Source organism: Phyllobates terribilis, unplaced genomic scaffold, assembly GCF_046119375.1.
Source record: "Phyllobates terribilis strain yellow unplaced genomic scaffold, ASM4611937v1 Scaffold_4__5_contigs__length_816908805, whole genome shotgun sequence".
In the NCBI taxonomy this organism is placed as follows: domain Eukaryota; kingdom Metazoa; phylum Chordata; class Amphibia; order Anura; family Dendrobatidae; genus Phyllobates; species Phyllobates terribilis.
The window spans coordinates 363,278,589-363,299,746 of NW_027362764.1; the positions used below are offsets into that span (position 1 = coordinate 363,278,589).

Below are 21,158 nucleotides of genomic sequence, written 5' to 3' on the forward strand. Positions count from 1 at the left end.
GTACGAGGTTTATGATGCGATCCTCGCACGAGTTATACGGACGTCTGCCTTTGCCCTTAAGATTCAACTCTGCTTGCAGGTTCCAGCAGTCATCACATGGCCCCCTTTCACATATGTGATTTTCATACTTACGGTCACATGATAACGAGCTTTTCTTTTTGCTTCTCTCAGTTTTTCACTGAACATTGAATTAGGGAGAGAAGCTTGTCGGCACGTGACTAAGTGTGCAAATCACATATGTGCTTGGGAGGGAAGGGGGGGCGGGTGCCAAATTGAATTCTTGCCCCGGATTTCAGAAAACCTAGATATGCCTCTGAAAAAAGTACACATATTTGGTATTGCTGCGTCTAGATTGAATGATCCGGCCTATAAAACTGTCCCACTAGTTAACCTCTTCAGTAAACACCGTAAAAAAATAAATAAAAAACGAGGCAAAAAACGATGCTGTATCATCACACCGCCTAACAAAAAGTGCAATAAAACACGATCAAAAAGACGAATGTAAATAAAAATGGTACCGCTGAAAATGTCATCTTGTCCCGTAAAAAAAACAAGCTGCCATACAGCTCCATCAGTGGAAAAAAGTTACAGCTCTCAGAATAAAGTGATGCAAAAATAATCATTTTTTCTATAAAATATTTTTTGCTGTGTAAAAGCGGCACAACATAAAAAAACTATATAAATGTGGTATTGCTGTAATCATACTGACCCAAAGAATGCACCTGCCTTATCAATTTTACCACACTCGGAACTGCTTAAAAAAAATCCCCCAAAAATAATTCCTGAATTGCTGGATTTTGTTCATTCCGCCTCCCAAAAGTCAGAATAGAAAGTGATCAAAAGATGTAATTTGCCCAAAATTATAGCCCTCAAAATGTGGTGAAGCAAAAACTTGTTTTTACAATAAAAAGCGTCTGTTAGTGTATGACAGCTGCCAAACATAAAAACCCGATAGAAATCTGGTATCACTGTAATCACACCGACCCCAGGAAAAAAGTCTGCTAATCACTTCTACCACACGAGGAATGGCGTAAAAAATAAATAAAACCAATTCTTCAACTGCTATTTATTTGTTCATTCTGCCTTCCAAAGATCTCAGTAAGGCTAGGCACACATTTATCCTGCGCTCTACGCTGAGCGCTTACACTGGGGTTTCCATGTAAATCTCTGAAATAGGTGATTCAGACAGAACCCTTGGCAGAAGATTCTCTGTAATGAGGCAGATGGAGGCACTATGGATGCCATAGGACCTGTGATCCCGCAGTGTCCATCTTTTTCAGCATGCCTAAAGCGCTGTTGGACACAGTTTTGTGCACTTCTGAAAACAAGGACACCACTGAACAGAGTCCAGATAGAGTCCAGAGTCACGCTGCTGCCTCGTTATAATGGATTGAACAGAGCACAGGATAAATGTGATCCCTAACGTTATGTAAAATATTTCCAATAAAAGCGTCAACTCCATTCACATAAAAAGCAAGTCCCTACTCAGGTCCGTCACCTGTTAATGGAAATATAGGGGCCTTCCACGTTACTGGTAGCACTAAGGCTCTGGAAAAGCGCTATGGCTTTTCATCCACCAAAAGAAATTAAGCCACTTCTGTGCTCCCAAATCCCAATGCCCCCTCCCCTCTGAGCCCCACATTGTGCCTAAACCACATTTAGTGTCCACATGTTTGGCATTTCTTGTAGCGATGAGAGCCCGCCTATTTTACAGGTGCGTGTCTCCAGAAGCATGAACTGGTCACTACAATGTACTGATCACTACAATGGCAGTTTGCAATTTTCACTCAGCAACATCCACTGCTGCTTGTTTCTGTAAAACTCCCCCATGGAGTAAAAATTGTCGCTACACCAGTAGATAAATTCCAAAAAGGGTATAATTTCCAAAATGGAGTCACTTGAGGGGAATTCTGTTCTTCTAGCACATAGAGGTTCCATATATGGAGTCTGAAAACTATTCTAGGAAAATCTGTGTTCCAGGAGGAAAAAAGCACTCTGTCCCTCCCGAGTCTCGCCATATGGCTAAGCAGTACTACACAGTGACATGTGGGGTATTTCTACATTCAGAAAAATTGACAAATTTTGGTGCCATTTTTACCCATTCCCCAGTGTGATAATGTAAAATCTGGGGCCAAAATAAAATTTTTGTGGTAAAAATTTTATTATTTTTTCTTCACTGCCCAATGGTATAAAATGCTGTGACATACCTCTGCTGTCAATATGATCACTGCACCCTTATATGAATTTATTGAGGTGTAGTTTGTAAAATGGTATCACTTATGGGGGGTTCAGCTGATCTGGCACCTCAGGGGCTCTACCAATGTGATATGGCACCCTCAAACCAGTCCAGCAAAATCTGAACTCCAATATGGCGCTTCTTCCCTTCTGAACTTTGCACTATGTCTCAAAAGTAGTTTTCAACCACATATGGGGTATCGACGTACTCAGGAGAAACTGCACAACAAATTTTGGGGTCAATTTTCTTCTGTTGCCCTACTGAAAATGCAAAATTTGGGGCAAATTTTTTTTTTCGTGGAAAAATATTATTTCCTTATTCTCACAGCTCAATGTTATCTATATGTGTGGTGAGCACATTGATCCTCCAGGTACGTCACAGAAGTTTATAAGTTCCCTGAGGGGTCTAGTTTCCAAAATGTTGTCACTTATGGGGGTTTCCACTGTTTAAGCATATCAGGGGCTCTCCAAATGTGACATGGCGTTCGCTAATTATTCCAGCAAATTTTGCATTCAAAAAGTCAAATGGCGCTCTTTCCCTTCCAAGCTCTGCCGTGTGCAAATACAGTAGTTTCCCTTCACATATTGGGTATCAGCGTACTCAGGAGAAATTGCACAACAAATTGTATCGTGAAATTTCTCCTTGTAAACAACCACTGACTGGATCCTTTCACATCAGGTATCATATTAATCAGCATCACAGCGCCATTATAGCCATGCCTTTAGTTTATAGGGCTAAATCTTGCTGACAGGTTTCCTTTAATAAATAACATTTCCAACATGGCTGCTGTACATTAGCACAATTTTTGAAACATGACTTTCTTTTGTTAGAGGGGTTAAAAGTTGATCAGCAATTTCTCATTTTTCCAACAAAATTTACAAAACCATTTTTTTTGTTAGGGACCACATCACATTTGATGTAAAAATTTACTTCAGCCCCCACCCTCAAGTTTTTTTTCACAAGGAAAATAGGAAAAAATGGACCCCAAAATTTGTTGTGAAATTTCTCCTGAGTACGCCAATACCTGATATGTGGGGGGGAAACTACTGTTTGGGCGCATGGCATGGCTCAGAAGTGAAGGAGCACTGTTTGACTTTGGGAATGCAAAATTGGCTAAAGTACATAGTGGACATCATGCTGTTTTGTCACTGCCCCTGATGTGGTGGGTTTCCACTGTTTAGGGACAAGTGTCCCCATTCGCTGGTCAATGTTTAACCCTTATAACTTTCTACCAAAAAAAATTATGTTTCCAAAATTGTAGTGATGTAAAGCAGACATGTGGGAAATGTTATTTATTAACTATCTTGTGTGACATGACTCTCTGATTTAAGGACATAAAAATTAAAAGTTTGAAAATTGCTAAATTTTTCCTTTTTTTGCCAAATTTCAGATTTTTTTCACAAATGTAAGTCATATCAAAGAAATATTACCACTATCATGAAGTACAATATGTCACAAAAATAACAGTCTCAGAATCACCGGGATCCATTGAAGCATTTAAGAGTGACACTGGTCAGAATTCAAAAAATTGACCTGATCAAGAAGGTGAAAACAGGCTTTGGGTGAAAGGGTTAAAAGAAATGTTCCTGAGCTGAGATAATCTTATAAATGTGCCCTTGCAATGTGTTGTGTAATGGCTGTGTCTGACTGTACAGGGACAAGGTCTGATCATACCACAGCTCCTGGGCAGGGGAGGAAGTTAAAGACAGTATACAGACATTACAGCACGGGATCGTAAATGATTCTTTCTTTCAGGTAAAACATTGCTTAAAACAGGCAGTGAAATACTTTATCTCGCAAAAAAATCAGTTGTGATCCCATACTGTAAAGTCTGTATTGTCTTTTACTTACTCCCCTACCCAGGAGATGTGGTATGATCAGACCATGTCCTGTACACGATCATACACAGCCATTACACAGTACACAGCAGGAGCACATATATAAGATTATCTCAGCACAGGTACATTTTATTTAAACACATCCAATTGTGAAACTTATTTTTATTTCAAGATCTATTAATTAAAATGTGCTTTTCTTGTGGGAAAACCCCTTTAAGTAAAACCGAAATCCAAACCCTTCTTTCAGAAAAAGACTTTGTTTACTTGATGAATATTTTAACTTGTTTTCCCAGTACTTTATTATAAAATGAATGAAAAACAGGCAAAACATTTGATGAAGACGCCACTGGTTTTGCAACACAAATTCTTTTTATTAGAGTGTTCCTAACATCTTTCATCTTATTTTTGGTAAATGTACATATAGTAACCCTCAGAAGGTAAGCAAAACTTAAAAAAAGAGTTTTCACATAGCAAATATTCCATTTAAAATTTAAGAAACAAAACCTTTTTTTAAAAAACTCCGTAGCATACATACTTCCTGCAATATTTTCATACACAAGATGCCTAATTTCCCTTGAGATGTATGAGTTTGGAAAAAACATGGCTTCCTTCTACCATTAACAGTGCCTCTCTTATCCATGGGTTGTGCCTGATTTACAGCTCGGCCACATCCAGGTAACTTAGGCTAACGTGATAGTAGACACAAGCTATAGACAAAAAGTGGTTTCTTAAAGAAAGCAGTTGTTTTTCTTATCTCATATCGTGCTTCAAAATGTCATCTGCATAAAGTGTATTTACAACTTTACCTATTATCTGACGTTGAATTCAGAGAAGGAACACTACCTTACCAGTTCTGCTCTGAGCTTTCCCGTTGAAATAAAGAGGCTTGTAATGAGCATACAGTCTTGTAACTGGTCAGAGTTGTCAGTTACAACCCCTGTACAAGTCTCTTCCCTTTGAAACAGTTGTCATTGATCTGGCCAAATTTACAAAATGAATCAGATCAATAAATTTATTAAGAAAACAGCATGTAAATCCTACCTTAGACTTAAAGCGCCGCTTGTTTAATCTCCCCGGTACTTTCCCAAATCCTGAAGCGGCTCTAAAACATAGAACAGGTGAGAATCTTTGAACTATAGTTTTCTCTCTGTATATTCCATTCTTGATTTTTGCTCACAAATACCAATGCAAAACACTGATCAACTACATCAGCGACATGTGAATAAGGCTTTACTTAGTCCCTATTCATGTAACCATTTCCTTTTTGTTCAAAAAAAGTTTTCTTTTGGGAAAGAAAAATCATATTTGATTTGTCCACTATAACTTTTTGTCAAAGGCTCATTTAAAAAGTACTTTAGGTTTTTCTCTTAATTTGCTCCGCTGATTGTTTTTTTTTAGTGACACGTGCATTAAAACTTCTGGATTGTGTTCTCTGATCTCCTTTCTCTTTTCTATTAAGGTCCTATTAACTTCAAAGAGATTTTTGGGTTATCATTTGGCTTCTGTTAGGTTTCCATTGCTTTTAATTAGTAGAATAGGGTAGCGTGCAACAGTATTTTACTCAGTAAAAAAATGAAAACCTGACAAATTATATAGAATCTATTAAAAATCTGTCATGGATAAGTCATAAATTGGAGCCAGACAGAACAGTTACCAAAATGTTAACATCATCATATCGTCCAGATGCTCCGTTTAGAAGGAACAGTACTCATTTACCAAAGAATGAAATGTGCGTGCCCAAAGCTCTGTCCAAGAAAGTCAGAAGGACTACCATCATTTAAATCTGTTCCTGAGTCGATCCAGTGTTATGTAATATTAGATGTATTAATATTTTCACACATTCGTATCTCTTTACTCATGTTTTGGCTGTGATCCTATAACTCTGGATGCTAAGTACACAAATATTTCTCTGACCTGATCTGACTGTCTTGTAACCGTCCATAAACAACACCCACAATCATGTTGTAAAAGTAATCTCTTTGCAAAGTTACTGCTTCACTTTTTAATTCTTTACATATTTAAAATATTTCTTACATAAAATATAATTGATATCTAACATTCATTTATTCCATTTTAACATAACCCGCTCACTTATTTCTGTTGACAATAACACTGGAATTCCTTAAAGAACCTTCAAAAAGAATATTGCCCTTTAGCAACCAAAAGTGCGCAAAACAGTGGCAAAACGACTTAGAAATAATTACTATTACTTATAATAACTAAATAGCTATTGATTATTCACTGCAAATATTGAAAAAGGACTATAAGTTTTAGTAGATTAGTGGCAATCAAATTTAATAAAAGCACCAAATCAAGTAATTAAAGGAGTTGTCCAGGCAAAACATAATTTTGCCCAGGGAACGCAATATAAAAAAAAAATCGGTCATGATGAATTACCAGCACCCACCTGGATTCAGCACAGGCTGTTTCGTGATCTGTACGAAAACAGGAAGAGGTGGTCGACTTTACACTAGCCACCTTGACCGCTGCAGTCTGTGATTGACTGTAGCAGCCAGGTGATTTTGAGCAGTATATTATCCTAAAATATCCAATGACACGCTATTCATGTCGCCTGACTGCTGCAATCAGTGACCATGACATCACCACTTCCTGTTTTTGCACAGAGTGGCCTGTGCTGAATCTAGGTGGGTGTTGGTTTATGCTTTACATATCCCGTCCCTTAGACAAAAATGTTATTTTGCCCAGACAACCCCTTTAAGGCTACAATATACATGATCAATAACCAAACATTTTGATAGAGGTTTTTCGAGCTCAACACAAATTTTTGCCATCACTCTTTTTTTTGCTGAAGATCGACAAAGTCTGACAATTACAGTGTGAATGCAGTCAGGATTCCCCTCTCTTTCCAGAACTATTTAAGACCATGTGACACATACCTGCATGCAGATTGCATACTTCTGGTCACATGACCGCCCAATCAAGCTAGAAATAATTGAGAATCCTAACAGTCATATGGAGTGACTGCCAAAATGTTGTTGAGCCCGGAAAACTCTTTTAGGAAGTGGTAGGAAGTAATTAAAAATGAACTAGCATTTTATTTTCCCAATCCAAACTACATTTTAATGTGTGTTTGTGTTATATAAGCTTGGGGGAGGAGATATTAAACTTGAAACTCTAAGCGTAATTGGTTGTGTAACGTTAGGTAAACGGTTAATAAGAGTGGTAATATCTTGCTTGTCAGTATACAGTCCATTTGTATGAGTCATTTTCTGTTTGGAGCGGAGATCTTCTGGAGACAGCTTATCTGGAGTGTGCAGTCTGCTTGGCACAAAGAGAGGGACAGGAAGGAGATTTCTGTAGGGCAATTTATAATCTTGCATATAACCTCCAAGAATACCTGCCCTGATACTTTGCAGAGGGGATCTTTGAACTAGAAGAACAGTTTGTCGTTTCTGATCGTATCCTTCTTTATTTACAGAATCAAATTCAGATAAGGTTTTCCTAGAAAAAAAAAATACATTTTTACAAAAACAAAATAGCCGATTGTACTCTGTATAATTCTACATTAGATCGTAATATGCAAATTATTCCTTCAATTAACTTTTCAATGCAATTACTGAGCTAAAAACTATATATATAGCTCTTACTGAGCTTGTTATATAAAAGTTTTTCTTATAACTATTCTTAAGACATTTTAGCAGCATTCTAAGAAAACTACATAAACTACAAGGCTAAAAGTATTATGCAGTATTGCACATCGTGGCTGATTTCTAAACTGTGTACTCCTTTTTTTGTTGTTATTTTTGCATGTGTGTCAAAGGGCTGTGACCTAGAATCGGAAACTGGAGATATAAAGGGGTATGGCCTAAACTACACTATACACAAAAATTCATCATATCTTTGTGGACCAATAAAAGCCAACTAACAAATGGTATAAACTTAGACTAGCCAGCCTAAAGGTGCACCAGACACTTTGATAAATTTGTCACATTTAAAGACTGTCTAGTCTAAGTTTGCTTTGACTAAAAGTTAGCTAGCTTTAGTAAAACAACCTTTGGGTTTGTGAACATGGTGTACCCACATCGTTTTTGAAGCAGTAGACACTTTAGGAAAATGCCGGCAGTGTTTTTTACAAAATGAGTTTTATCTTTTCTGACATCTTTCTGGATGACTTATGTGATGGCTTTGTCGCCTGCATTTTTTTAAAAAATATACAGTTGTGCTCAAAAGTTTACATACCCTGGCAGAATTTTTCCTTTCTTGGCCTTGTTTCAGAGAATATGAATGATAACAAAAAACTTTTTCTCCACTCATGGTTATTGGTTGGGTGAAGCCATTTATTGTGAAACTACTGTGTTTCTCTTTTCAAATCTTAATGTCAACCAAAAACATCCAAATGACCCTGATCAACAGCTCACATACCCCAATTCTTAATACCGTGTATTGCCCAGTCTAACATCAATGACAGCTTGAAGTCTTTTGTGGTAGTTGTGGATGATGTTCTTTATTTTCTCAGATGGTAAAGCTGTCCATTTTTCTTGGCAAAAGCCTCCAGTTACTGTAAATTCCTGGGCTGTCTAGCATGAACTGCACGCTTGAGATCTCCCCAGAGTGGCTCAATGATATTGAGGTCAGGAGACTGAGATGGCCACTCCAGAACCTTCACTTTGTTCTGCTGTAGCCAATGACCGGTCGACTTGGCCTTGTGTTTTGCATTGTTGTCATGTTGAAACTTCCAAGTATGTTCCACGCGCAGCTTCTGGGCAGATGAGTACAAATTTGCCTCCAGTATTTGCTGATAACGTGCTGCATTCATCTTTACTTCAACTTTTACCAAGTTTCCTGTGCTTTTGTAGCTCACACATCCCCAAAACATCAGCGATCCACCAGCTTTACTGTAGGAATGGTGTTCCTTTCATCATAGACCTTGTTGCCCTCTCTCCAAATGTAACATTTATGGTTGTGGCTAAAAAGTTCAATTTTGGTCTCATCACTCCAAATTACCTTGTTCCAGAAGTTTTGAGGCTTGTCTCTGTGCTGTTTAGCTTATTGTAGGCGAGATACTTTGTGGCATTTGTGCAGTAATGGCTTTCTTCTGGCGACTCGACCATGCAGCCCATTTTTCTTCAAGTGCCTCCTTATTGTGCATCTTGAAACAGCCACACCGCTAGTTTTCAGAGAGTCCTGAATTTCAGCTGATGCTATTTGTGGGTTTTTCTTTGCATCCCGAACAATTTTCCTGGCAGTTTTGGACAAAATTTTTGTTGGTCTACCTGACCGTGGTTTGGTTTTTACAGAGCCCCTGATTTTCCATTTGTTAATCACAGTTTGAACGCAGCTGACTGGCATTATCAATTCCTTGGATATTTTTTTTGTGTCCCTTTTTGTATCCCTTTCCTGTGTTATACAGTTCAACTACCTTTTCCCGTAGATCCATGACAATTCTTTTGCTTTCCCCATGACTCACAATCCAGAAATGTCAGTGGCTGGATGAAAGATGCAAGAGACTGTCTGGATCCCAGAAAAACACTCAGCTTTTATGCACATACACTGATTACAAGCAAACAGGTCACAGGAGAGGATGTTACCTTTAGTAGCCATTCAAACCCATTTGTGTCAAATTCTGTGCATGTTATCAGGCCAAAAGCACCAGGGTATGTAAACTTTTGATCAGGGTCATTTGGATATTTTTGGTTGTCATTAAGATTTAAAAAGAGAAAACACAGTAGTTTGACAATAAATGGCTTCACCCACACAATAACCATGAGTGGAGAAATTTTTTTTTTGTTATCATTTATATTCTCAGAAGCAAGGCCAAGAAAGGAAAAATTCTGCTGGGGTATTTAAACTTTTGAGCACAACTGTATAACACAGAAGTGACTTCCAAACGGAAGCTGCCAGAAGAATGTACCAGTCAATTCCTTTAACCAATTCACAGCTTTCAAAGCATAAAGTGGTCAAAAGAAGTGACAAAAGAGAGAACAAATGCATAGCGATTTGTATTCAGAGAGAGACAATTCCAAAACTTCAAAGATGTCATTGGTCGGCAATTGCAATTGATTCTTTTTGTCAGAATTGGCCTGATAAAGACAAAGTTCCTCAATCCGCCTTAAGTCTGTTCCCTCTCCACCCAGGGAAAAAGGGAGTTGTAGTGTATGGCAGTACAAAAATCAGACTAACAAGGTAATACAAACAGGGATAAAGGAAAATACCAATCATAAAAATATATGCACATAAACAACAGAGGATAACAATGGGTAGTGGTGGGTGGGGTAAAACCAAAGTAGGAGAAGGAGAAGATTAACACCCAAAACTATGCAACAATCTCAGATAAATCCACCAAACACCTTCTCAAACAACAACAAACCACCAAACTCCTGTCCATGCAGCAATGAACCTAGCTCTGGCAATGTCTCCTAGCCAGAGTCCAGTATATATAGGAGCAGGGAGTGGCTAACAGTGAACAGCTGAGAGCATCACCCTGTGAAGCTTCCAAAAGCTCTCAGCAGCAGATTAACCCCTGCACTGCTAAAAGAAACCTGCACTATTTAATATAAAGGTAAAAGGCTTCTAATGAGTACAGGAGTGGGAGGAATCAGACACTGTGGTCTCTCGGCTCCTCTCTGTCACGGTAAACTCGTGATACAACAATTGTTAACCTAAGTGATAGCATGCCAAGGTGTGTAAGTGCGTGTTTTTCTGAGCGTGATACTGAATAAATCGATGGTTTGAAAATTTGGTTCCCATTTTTTCACCATTGGCATATCATAAAAGGTGTCCGACTTTAGGTTACAATTCTGCAGTCATTCTATGTGACTGCAGACTTGTGAATCCTCACATGCTCGCACTGTGTACTGTCAGGATTCTCCAGCACCAGGACCGAGCAGTCAGGAGTCTGCAAGTATGAGATTTGCATACTTCTGGCCATATTCCGACTAGACGGGTCCTATGTAACGCAATACATTTGCATTGAGCGAGGCCTCGCACATCTAGTCGGCACGTGATTGCATGTATGCAAATCACATACTTGTGGTCACGTGCCCGGAGCTGGCATCGGAAAGTCCTCACAGTGTGCAGTGCGTGCAATGATTTTGAAGTCTGCAGTCACATAGACCATGTAACATGCTTATCAATCCAGTTATTTCCATAATTCCTCGACTTTTCCTTTTTGGTGTTGCAGTTTTGATGCTGAGGAATCTTATCTTTATTAATGAATAATAATTAGTAGTAGCAAATAAAAAAATAAAATAAAATTGGGAGAAATACATAAAGTAACACATTAATGGTTTTCATTGGCTAAATAATGTAAGTACAGAAGAATAAAGTACATGCAAACCACTCCTGACCTCACAGGTTATAAATTGTGTGTCACACTCATCGGTGGCGCATGTAGTTCATGGATGGACCCACTGTGCCATGGAGCCCGGCTTGCTTAGGATGGGCATACCTAAGCGGCTCCTGATGGTGGAGTCAGGCTTGAGCAACAGGTTGCCACCAGGTACCACCCCTAGGCAGTCCCCGATACCGCAGCTGCCGATCCCAGGGGTCGGGTTCGATGGACGGAGACATTGGAGCAGGGTCACAAACAGGAAGGATTCGGGGACTGATGGACAACGTGGACTTCGGAGATAGTTTCTCATTCAGAGACACAGGTCTTGGGAAAAGGTACAGGTGCCGCCAACAAGGCTACATGGTTCAAATACAGTCGGAGCGGCTTCAGGGTCATGAATAAACTACACAAGACTAAAGGGACGATACAGAACAAGGAAATAACTATATTAGACTTGAGACAGGAGACCTGGCAACATAGAGTTGCACACACACTACCACTAACAAACTATAGGGGTTGCTCGGGCACTACCTTGTTGGGGAGGGTGCCTTTTATTCATGATGACTCCTAGCTATTGGCTGGGAACATCTTTGCACTAGGCACGCCATTGTAAGTCAGTGCAACGCGCACAGGAGAAGGAGGGGGAGGAGCGGTGGTCAGTATATTGGCGTCCCCGTATGGAGAGAGCAGGAGAACCATGTGGGGTGGCCAGCAATGGATGTTACATTACACCCCCCCTTCCTTTATGCCCTCTCTTCTTCAATCCAGTGAGGACTCCCTGCAGAGAATGTGGAGATGGATTCTTCCTCTTGAACTCTCATGACCTCTCATTAGGACCACATTCTCTCCAAGCCACTGGAAGAAAGGTTACATCTCCTATGTTCTTCTTGGTCAGGATGCTTCTCACCAACTGGACATCCTTGGAGCAGAACGGAATGGGTTTGGAAACAGGAATCTTAAATTTCTGAGTCTCTCTCATCCCGGCAAGACTAGCTATCCCCTTGGAAGAAACAAAGATGAACTGGGATTCTTCCTCCTGGTTGGTAGATAGTAGAGACTCAGAAGATGCCTCCACCTTGACATTCTCATCCAGTAACCACTTGGAACCAGAAGATACCATCCCAGGGTCAGTCTTCAAATTGGTCTCACCAAGGATACGTTCATGAGGTGGGGAGGTTCTTTGGAACAGGTCATTGGAACATAGAAAAAGAACTTGGCACTCAAAGTAGAATAAAGTTCAGTTTTTTATTTAAGCATTCACCAAATAATCAGTTGAACGTTTTCGGTCTCATAATAGCACTTCATCAGAACTGAATGCTATTGTAATGGAACCTCCGGAAAAAATAGCGCTGGCGATTGCAACCTGCGTTGCTTGTGAAAGGCGCCTATGTAGATTGTGAGCCCTAATGGGGACACTGCCCATAATGTCTGTAAAGCGATGTGGAATTAATGGCGCTATAGAAGTGAGTAAAATAAATAAATAAATACAAATAAATTTTGAGTGCCAAGTTCTTTTTCTATATTACGGATGGGCTGGATGCCCTACTTGTGCACCATTAACTATAAGTAACAAGAGTGCCGTATATTACCTGAGGTCATTGGAACAATCACCTGGTGGAGGAGATGGCGACACTGCCGGCCGAGCTGAACGTATAGGGAACAGACACCTCTTGTGACATGACTGTGAAGACCTTCTAAAATGGGCTCATGAGTTCTCAGCCAAGAAAGATCTACAAGAAGCGGATAAAATATATCAGACAGCACATAGTGATCGCCTCTGAATGCAATGCTCCTATTTGGAGCGCTACTTGTTCCATGACTGCTTGTTCAACTTCGCATAGGTCTTTTCCTTTGACGGATGATACTCTCAGTGGATTCTGGAGGCGTCGGATGGAAATCTGATACCGATCAACCACGGCCTGCTGCAGGAAATTTCACGCCGAACTGAATGTCAAGGTAAGCTGTCTCTGCGAACTGGATACCTCCACAGGACACAGACACATTTAAAGTCAGTGGCAAAGAATTTCCATTCTCATCTAGGGAAGCTTCTCCTACTTTTCCTAGGTTTTGGAGTTTTTCAGACATCTCCATATAGCAACGAATGAAATGTTCTGCGCTACCGCAGCCGTAGCACACTCCCTTGGCACAACCACATTCTGATTGCTGCACCGCCAGCCTAGCATGATTGACCTGCATGGGTTCAGAGTAGATCGCAATCTCTGGAAACTGGGGAACAAGTTGTCTCTGGAAAGATGGAGCCAAACGCGACATTTTCCTCTCACCCGTCAACTCTCTGGTCCGCTCCTGGAACCTCAGGTCCATCCAGGATTGCCAGGGAAATCAATTTGTCAAGAGTAACAGGTATGTCACGACTAGCGAATTTGTCCTTGATCCTTCCAGATTATCCCTCCCAGAAGGTGGCTACCAACGCTTCATAGTTCCAACCTAGAAAAGAAGACAGGATGCGGTACCAGATGGCGTACTGGCTTACTGATAGATCACCATGACACAGTCTGAGAAGGGAAGACGCAGTAGAGGCTACATGACCAGGCTCACCGAAGACCTTTCGTAAGGCCACCAAGAAGGCCTGTAGATCTGTGGTCACAGGGTCACCTCTCTCCCACAAGGGGATGAGCCATGCTAGGGCCTCTCCTGCAAGGTGGGACATTAGGTGGGACTTTAGCCCGATCAGACAGAAACTGATAGGCCAAAAATTCATAGTGCAAGGTGCACTGGTTCAGGAATCCACGGCATAGCTAAACGGCTACCTGGTGTTCACTGGAGCTCCTGATGGTGGAGTCAGGCATGAGCTGCAGGTAGTCGCCAGGTACCATTCCTAGGCAGTCCCTGTTACAGCAGCTGCCGATTCCAGGGGTTGGGTTGGCTGGATGGGGACACGAGAGCGGGGTCACAGACAGGAAGGATACTGACAGACAGTCCAGACTACATGGACTTTGGAGATAAGTTTTTGTTCAAACACACAGGTCTCGGGAAACTGTTCAGGTACTGCTGACGTGGCGGCAGGGTTCAGGTACCGCCGAAGCAGCTTCAGGGTCATGAATAAACTAAACAAGACTACAGGGACGATACAGAATAAGGAAATAATTATATTAGACTAAGGATCGGGGACCTGGCAACATACAGTTGCTCACACACTACCACTAACAAACTATAGGGGTTGCTCAGATTCCTCCTATTGGGGAGGGTGCCTTTTATACAAGATGCCCCCCAGCTATTGGCTGGGGGCCTCTTTGCAGGTGCGCGTCGCCCCTTTAAGAGCAGGGGAGCACGCATGCACTAGGCGTGCAGCCGGAAGTCAGTGTGGCATCACAGGAGAAGGAGGGAGAGGAGCGCGTGGACGCTGCCACGGCAATGGATGTTACAATGTGCATACATCAGCACCAAGATAGACGTCTATGAAGATTAGTGAGGTAAGATTTACTGATATTCCTTCATCATCAAGCTTGGTGAAACATGCATCGATGTGTTTCACTACCACGAGTCTGTGTGGCTGTTCTGAGTATTATTTTGTGCTTTTGTTTGTTTTACAGGCATTACCCTTTACTATCTTCACAGCTAGGTAACTTATGTATACTTTTTATTATCTGATAAAGGGGACTTACCTCATGGAGCATTGAGCCGGTTATTTGTATTTTTAAGTTTTACCCCACTGATGATTTTCATAGTCACGTACCTTGATGCTAACGCATGCACATAATATATAACCTGTGAGGTAAGGAGTAGTTTACATTGTAAATTAATATTTTCTACATGCTTTATTAATCCTATACAAGCCTTTAGAGGTTTCATTTGTATAATACTCCGAATGTTATTTAATGTTTTATTATTATTACAAAATATGCTCGAGGCTACAGACAGCGTTATGTTTTTTTGCTTTTGTTTTTTTTTCATCTTTTCAGAATAAAGCATATTTTTAAAAAAAGTGGTTGAAATTCATTGCAATTTTACAAGCATTTAGAAACACTTATTAGGTTGTGTTGATACGTTACAGTCCACGGTACATTTTTTTGCCACAATCACTAGAAAACTGCAACATTTTATGTTTTCCTTAAAAGGAATCTGTCACCAGGATTGTGCCATCTATTTTGAGAGCAGCATTATGCAGGGACAGAGATCTTGATTCTTGCAATGTGTGACTTACTGGGCTGCTTAATGTAGGTTTCATAAAATCACAGTTTTATCAGCAGGAGATTATCATTAGAGGACTACTAAATCTGCTGCCAACTAGTCAAGCATATTCATGAGCTCTGTAAAACTCCACCACACCACTGAATTGGCTGCTTTTTGTGTTAACTGTAAATGGGCAGGAAGCTGCCAATCAGTGGTATGGACGGGGTTATACAGAGCTCAACATTCTGAGAACTTCTAGATCTGCAGCAGATATAACTGTGATTTTTTTCAGTGCCAGCAAGCAGCTCAGTGACACATCACTGGAATCAGAGTCAGGAACTTGGAGACAGATTCCCTTTAAAATAAAAACAATCTGTTATAAATTGCTTCACTAAAACTTCTTTATATGTATCCAGTGCCAGAATTATTTACTTTTGAAGCTTCTGGAGCACTTGAAATGTGCTCTATTCATGACCAATGGTGTGTTACCATCTGGCAAAGTAATCTCGATTAGTGAAATGAAGGGTTATGAAAGATCTTTAATATTCAACATGGCTGATTCCCTATTCCTCAGAAGATGAGCTGCTACCAGGGGTGTCATACAGTAATGAAATAATAACAAACACGCAGTCTCAGCTAGACATACAGAACATGTTTATTGAGGTGTTTATGAGAAACACTTTGACACTGAGTGCATGCAGAGCTGGGGATTAAATTTGGGCAGTACTCCAAAGCAAGTGGAGGTGCGGAGGATTGTGATTGAGTGGACAGAATGGTGCACTGAGCCCTTGGCCATGCCAGGGGTGCACAGAGGATCCCTTTTATATGTATTGATTTAATGAGTTTTTACATAAAACAAAATTAGTGAAATCTGTACTACAGGTATGATTTTTATAGGCGCTAAGTTCCCTATATGAATGAAAAAGTGGTTTAAGTTTTGGGAGTGACAGACTCCCTTTAAAGTGGGCCTGAAATTTGCCACAGGCAATGAAAAAATATCCTACGCTGCTGGAAAAATGACAAACTACGAAGGAGAATGGATTGTTGGTTTATTGTCAATGCGTTTCAGAGTCAGTCTGACTCCTTCTTCAGGACACCAACAAATGTTTTCATTTGTGGTTGTCCTGAAGAAGGAGTCGGAATGACTCTGAAATGCATTGACAATAAACCAACAATCCATTCTCCATTGTAGCTTGTCATTTTTCCAGCAGCGCAGGATATTTCTATCGCCCGTGACAAATTTAATTTACAACTCTCTGGAAGCTGCAGCAGTTGGAATCTATACTTGCGTAGTGGTTGTGTCTCACACAACCCTATAATGTGAGCATAATTACCCATCTCTTTTACTTGGATAAACCCTATTGCGCTTTTGCATCCTTTATCTAGTTTTAAAGTGGCGCTGACAGTAAAGTGAACTTGCAGCAGAAGGTCTGCATCTGCCTCTTGCTCATCTCTCCCCCTCTCCTCTCCACACTCCATAAACATTTTACTCAAAACAAATTTTACACCTGAATCAGGAGTGGGTGATCAGTTGAGGAGAAGAAAAAAAATATCTGATAAGATGTATGACAAAATATTTTTCTTTATCTTCACATGTTTTATTGATTTACTACAAAAAATAAACCGCTAAGTTTTTAATTTATCAAAAAAATGCATAGAATAGAAAAATATATTGTGAAATCCCGGGGTCTTCCGTGGGCGTAACTCTACTCAGACAACGCAGGGTGAAGGTAAAACAGTGTGGCAATACTTTATTGAACCACAAAGCAGACAATAAACACACTGAACAGTCCCAGCAAATCCCCAAGATGGTACATCATTACACAGTCTCACCCTTCCTTCTCCGCCCACCTGGGATAGAAGAGCTTCTGGCGGGCCCCCACAGAGAAAAGGTAGTGGCAAGCTTAGGAAGCTAGCAGTCCATCGAGGTACAAGGCCAGGAGACCCAAAGTTCCCACCCGGCCTCTCCGAGAGTATCCATGGGGCCAGGCGACCGGTGGGTCCGTCCTGGCAACTCCAAATGTCTCCATGGGTTCTAGGTGACCGGTGGTTCCCTCCTAGCAACCCCAAAACAACATATCCATGGGGCCAGGTGACTTCTTAGTTCTCTCCTGGACTCCCCAAAATGCATCCATGGTCTCTCTGAAGGTTAAATGGAGCAGATCCGAATCTTTCCAGTCACGGCCGGTACCCTTAGGCTAGAGTAATGTAGAATAAAAATCTGTGTCTCTTTTGATGCCATGCAATCCATCTGCTATCCTGAAGAATGTCTCTCATACTCCTTCTAAGGTCTTTCTGATGTTCCTTGATTCTCTGTCCTAAGTCTCATTCTGTCTCCAGCACTACATACATCCCTGTTTATATTTACATCTGTGTGAGGTCAACAGGCACAGGTAAGAAGTAAAGGTGCATGGCTCAGCTACTATTGTTTGAGCTAATCTATTTACATAGTTGGTATCTCAGGGGCTCTTGTAAATACACATCATTGTTTCAGAATCAAAGAGCAGATAACATTCCGGATTATACAAATAATAGTTTGTGTTAATCAACAAAAATCAAAATAAAGATATGCTGCTCTTGCCATCAGAAAGTATGTCTGGCATAATTAAGATTTTACTCTGTATCATCACATATATACATAATGGTTATTAATGTTTCTATAATGACATTAAATACAAGTGCATCTCACTAAATTAGAATATCATCAAAAAGTAAATTTATTTCAGTTCTTCAATACAAAAAGTGAAACCCATATATTATATAGAGTCATTACAAACAGAGTGATCTATTTCAAGTGTTTATTTCTGTTAATGTTGATGATTATGGCTTACAGCCAATGAAAACACAAAAGTCATAATTTCAGGAAATTAGAATGCTTTATAAGGCTATGTGCCCACGATGCAGAAATGCTCCCGATTTTTTCCTGAGCGTTTCTGCATCTCCCTGGCAGAAAAAACGCATGCGGATTGTACATGCGTTTTTCCTGTCAGGGACATGCGGATGTGAAGCGTTCTTCACATGCATTTCTGCATGCGGGTTGAAAAGCTCTTTCCAAGCGATTTTAGCATCACTTGGAAAGTGCTTGACAACTTGGTCACACTATATAAATCCATGCAAACGGCATGGAATTATATAGTGTGACCGTAAAGAATGTTAAAAAATAAAAAAATAAATCTATACTTACCTTCCAATGGCCCCCAAAGTCTTTATTCGATCCATCCTGGCTTGCCGGCAGCTCGCGGTACATTGAAGAACCTGCCGTCACATTACTAAATGACGTCAGCGCAGGTCCTTCAGTCCACCGCGATCTGCCAGCAAGTGAAGACAAGCACACCGCGGGCCATCAGAAGGTAAACATAATATTTATTTTTTATTTTATTCTTCTTTTTACAGGTTCTATGGTACCTGGATCCGGAGGAGAGTCTCCTGTCCTCCAGACCCCGGTACCATCCGCACATTGAAATGCTTGGATTCCGCATGTACATATCCAGTGATGCGGATTCCAATGAAAGTCAATGGCGGCGAAAACGCCGCGCTTCTGCAAAATAGTTGGTAGTGCTGCGTTTTTTTCCGCAATGATAACTCGCAGCGGAAATTTCCGCAGCATGTGCACAGCCCACGCAGATTATCATTGGGGAACATGGCAGGCCTTCTACCAAGCATTTTTTTAAGCGTTTTTGTAGCGGAATTGCCGCTGCGGAAACGCTTAAAAAACGCATCGTGGGCAGACAGCCTATCAACAACTTGAAAAATGTTTTAGAATCCAAAGTGTTGGCCTACTGAAATGTATGTTCAGTAAATGCACTCAATACTTGGTCGGGGCTCCTTTTGCATCAATTACTGCATCAATGCGGCGTGGCATGGAGGCGATCAGCCTGTGGCACTGCTGAGGTGTTATGGAAGCCCAGGTTGCTTTGATAGCAGCCTTCAGCTCGTCTGCATTGTTGGGTCTGGTGTCTCTCATCTTCCTCTTGACAATACCCCATAGAATGTCTGTGGGGTTAAGGTCAGGTGAGTTTGCTGGCCAATCAAGCACAGTGATACTGTTGTTTTTAAACCAGGTATTGGTACTTTTAGCAGTGTGGACAGGTGCCAAGTCCTGCTGGAGAATGAAATTTCCATTTCCAAAAAGCTTGTCAGCAGAGGGAAGCATGAAGTGCTCTAAAATTTCCTGGTAGACGGCTGCGCTGACTTTGGTCTTGATAAAACACAGTGGACCTACACCAACAGATGACATGGCTCCCCAAACCATCACTGATTGTGGAAACTTCACACTAGACCTCAATCAGCTTGGATTGTGTACCTCTCCACTCTTCCTCCAGATTCAGGGACCTTGATTTCCAAATGAAAATTGAAACTCTGGGACCTTGTGGAGTGTGTCAATGACTGCCTTCCGGACATCTGTCAAATCAGCAATCTTCCCCATGATTGTGGAGCCTACTGAAACAGACTAAGGGACCTTTTCAAACATTTAGGAATCCTTTGCAGGTGTTTTTTGTTAATTAATTTACTTTACTGAGATAATTACTTTTGTGTTTTCATTGGCTGTAAGCCATAATCATCAACATTAATAGAAATAAACACTTGAAATGGATCAATCTGTTTGTAATGACTCTATATAATATATGAGTTTCACTTTTTGTATCGAAGAACAATAAATAAATTAATTAATTAACTTTTTGATGATATTCTAATTTAGTGAGATGCACCTGTATAATTTCTATATTTTTCCTGAATTTTTTTTTTACTTGCATGCATTTGATACCACTTTGTTTTTGGACATAGACAAAGACTGACTAGTGACCAGTTCATGAAGCTTTAAAGGGTGTCTGATAACCCCAAAACACTATCTAAAGCACTTGTACTGGTATGTAAGGGACTTAGACTCTATGAAAAATCATACCTGTAATATAGTGGGTGTAGCGTCGGCGTCCCTGCCTCCTGCTAGGCAGGGACGCCGTTCCCCTCACCTCTCCGCTCCGTGCCCGGTGTCTTCCTCCCGCTCTGCTGGCAGCTCGCGCTGCTTCCCGGCCTCTGTGCTTAGGGCGCGCGCGTGCGCGCTCCCCCTCTCTTAAAGGGGTCGCGCGCGTCGTCCCAAGGAGTCCCCGGCAATGGCCGGAGGACCTCACCATATATAAGGCACCTCCTCCAAAATGGAGGTGCCCGAGCAATGTTGTTGCAAAGCCTTTCAACTCTGCTTCAGCCCTCAGGTCCCGTTACCAGTTACCTGCCAGTCACCTGCCAGATTCCTGCTTGATACCTGCCTGATACCTGCCTGATATCTGCTTACCTGCTTGCAATCCTGTGGTCCGACAGTCTGCCTACCAGTACCTGCCAGTCTGTCTATGGATCAGTCCACCTGCGGACCAGGAAGTACCTGCCAGATACCTGCCTGATACCTGCCTGCCTGTCCAGAGACTCTTACTCGCTCACCTGGGAGCGCTCACCTGCTACCTGCCTGCTAGCCTACCTGGAGGCTCTGCCGTCACTTGCTGTGACCACCAGCCAGTCCAGAGACTCTTGCCCGCTCACCTGGGAGCGCCCACCTGCTACCTGTCTGCTAGCCTACCTGGAGGCTCTGCCGTCACTTGCCGTGACCACCTGCCTGTCCAGAGACTCTTGCCCGCTCACCTGGGAGCGCTCACCTGCTACCTGTCTGCTA

General features: G+C 41.2%; 1 protein-coding gene across 1 annotated transcript in view; it reads right to left on the reverse strand.

Moving 5' to 3' along the window:
- Positions 1–4,473: 4,473 nt before the first annotated feature.
- Positions 4,474–21,158, reverse strand: part of LOC141264338 (telethonin-like) — a 79,017-nt gene continuing 62,332 nt past the window's right edge. Inside the window, exon 2 of the mRNA XM_073676629.1 lies at positions 4,474–7,536. Within this exon, the coding sequence (XP_073532730.1) occupies positions 7,155–7,536 (382 nt within the window). The 3' untranslated portion in view covers positions 4,474–7,154. The remainder of the gene's footprint in view (positions 7,537–21,158) is intronic.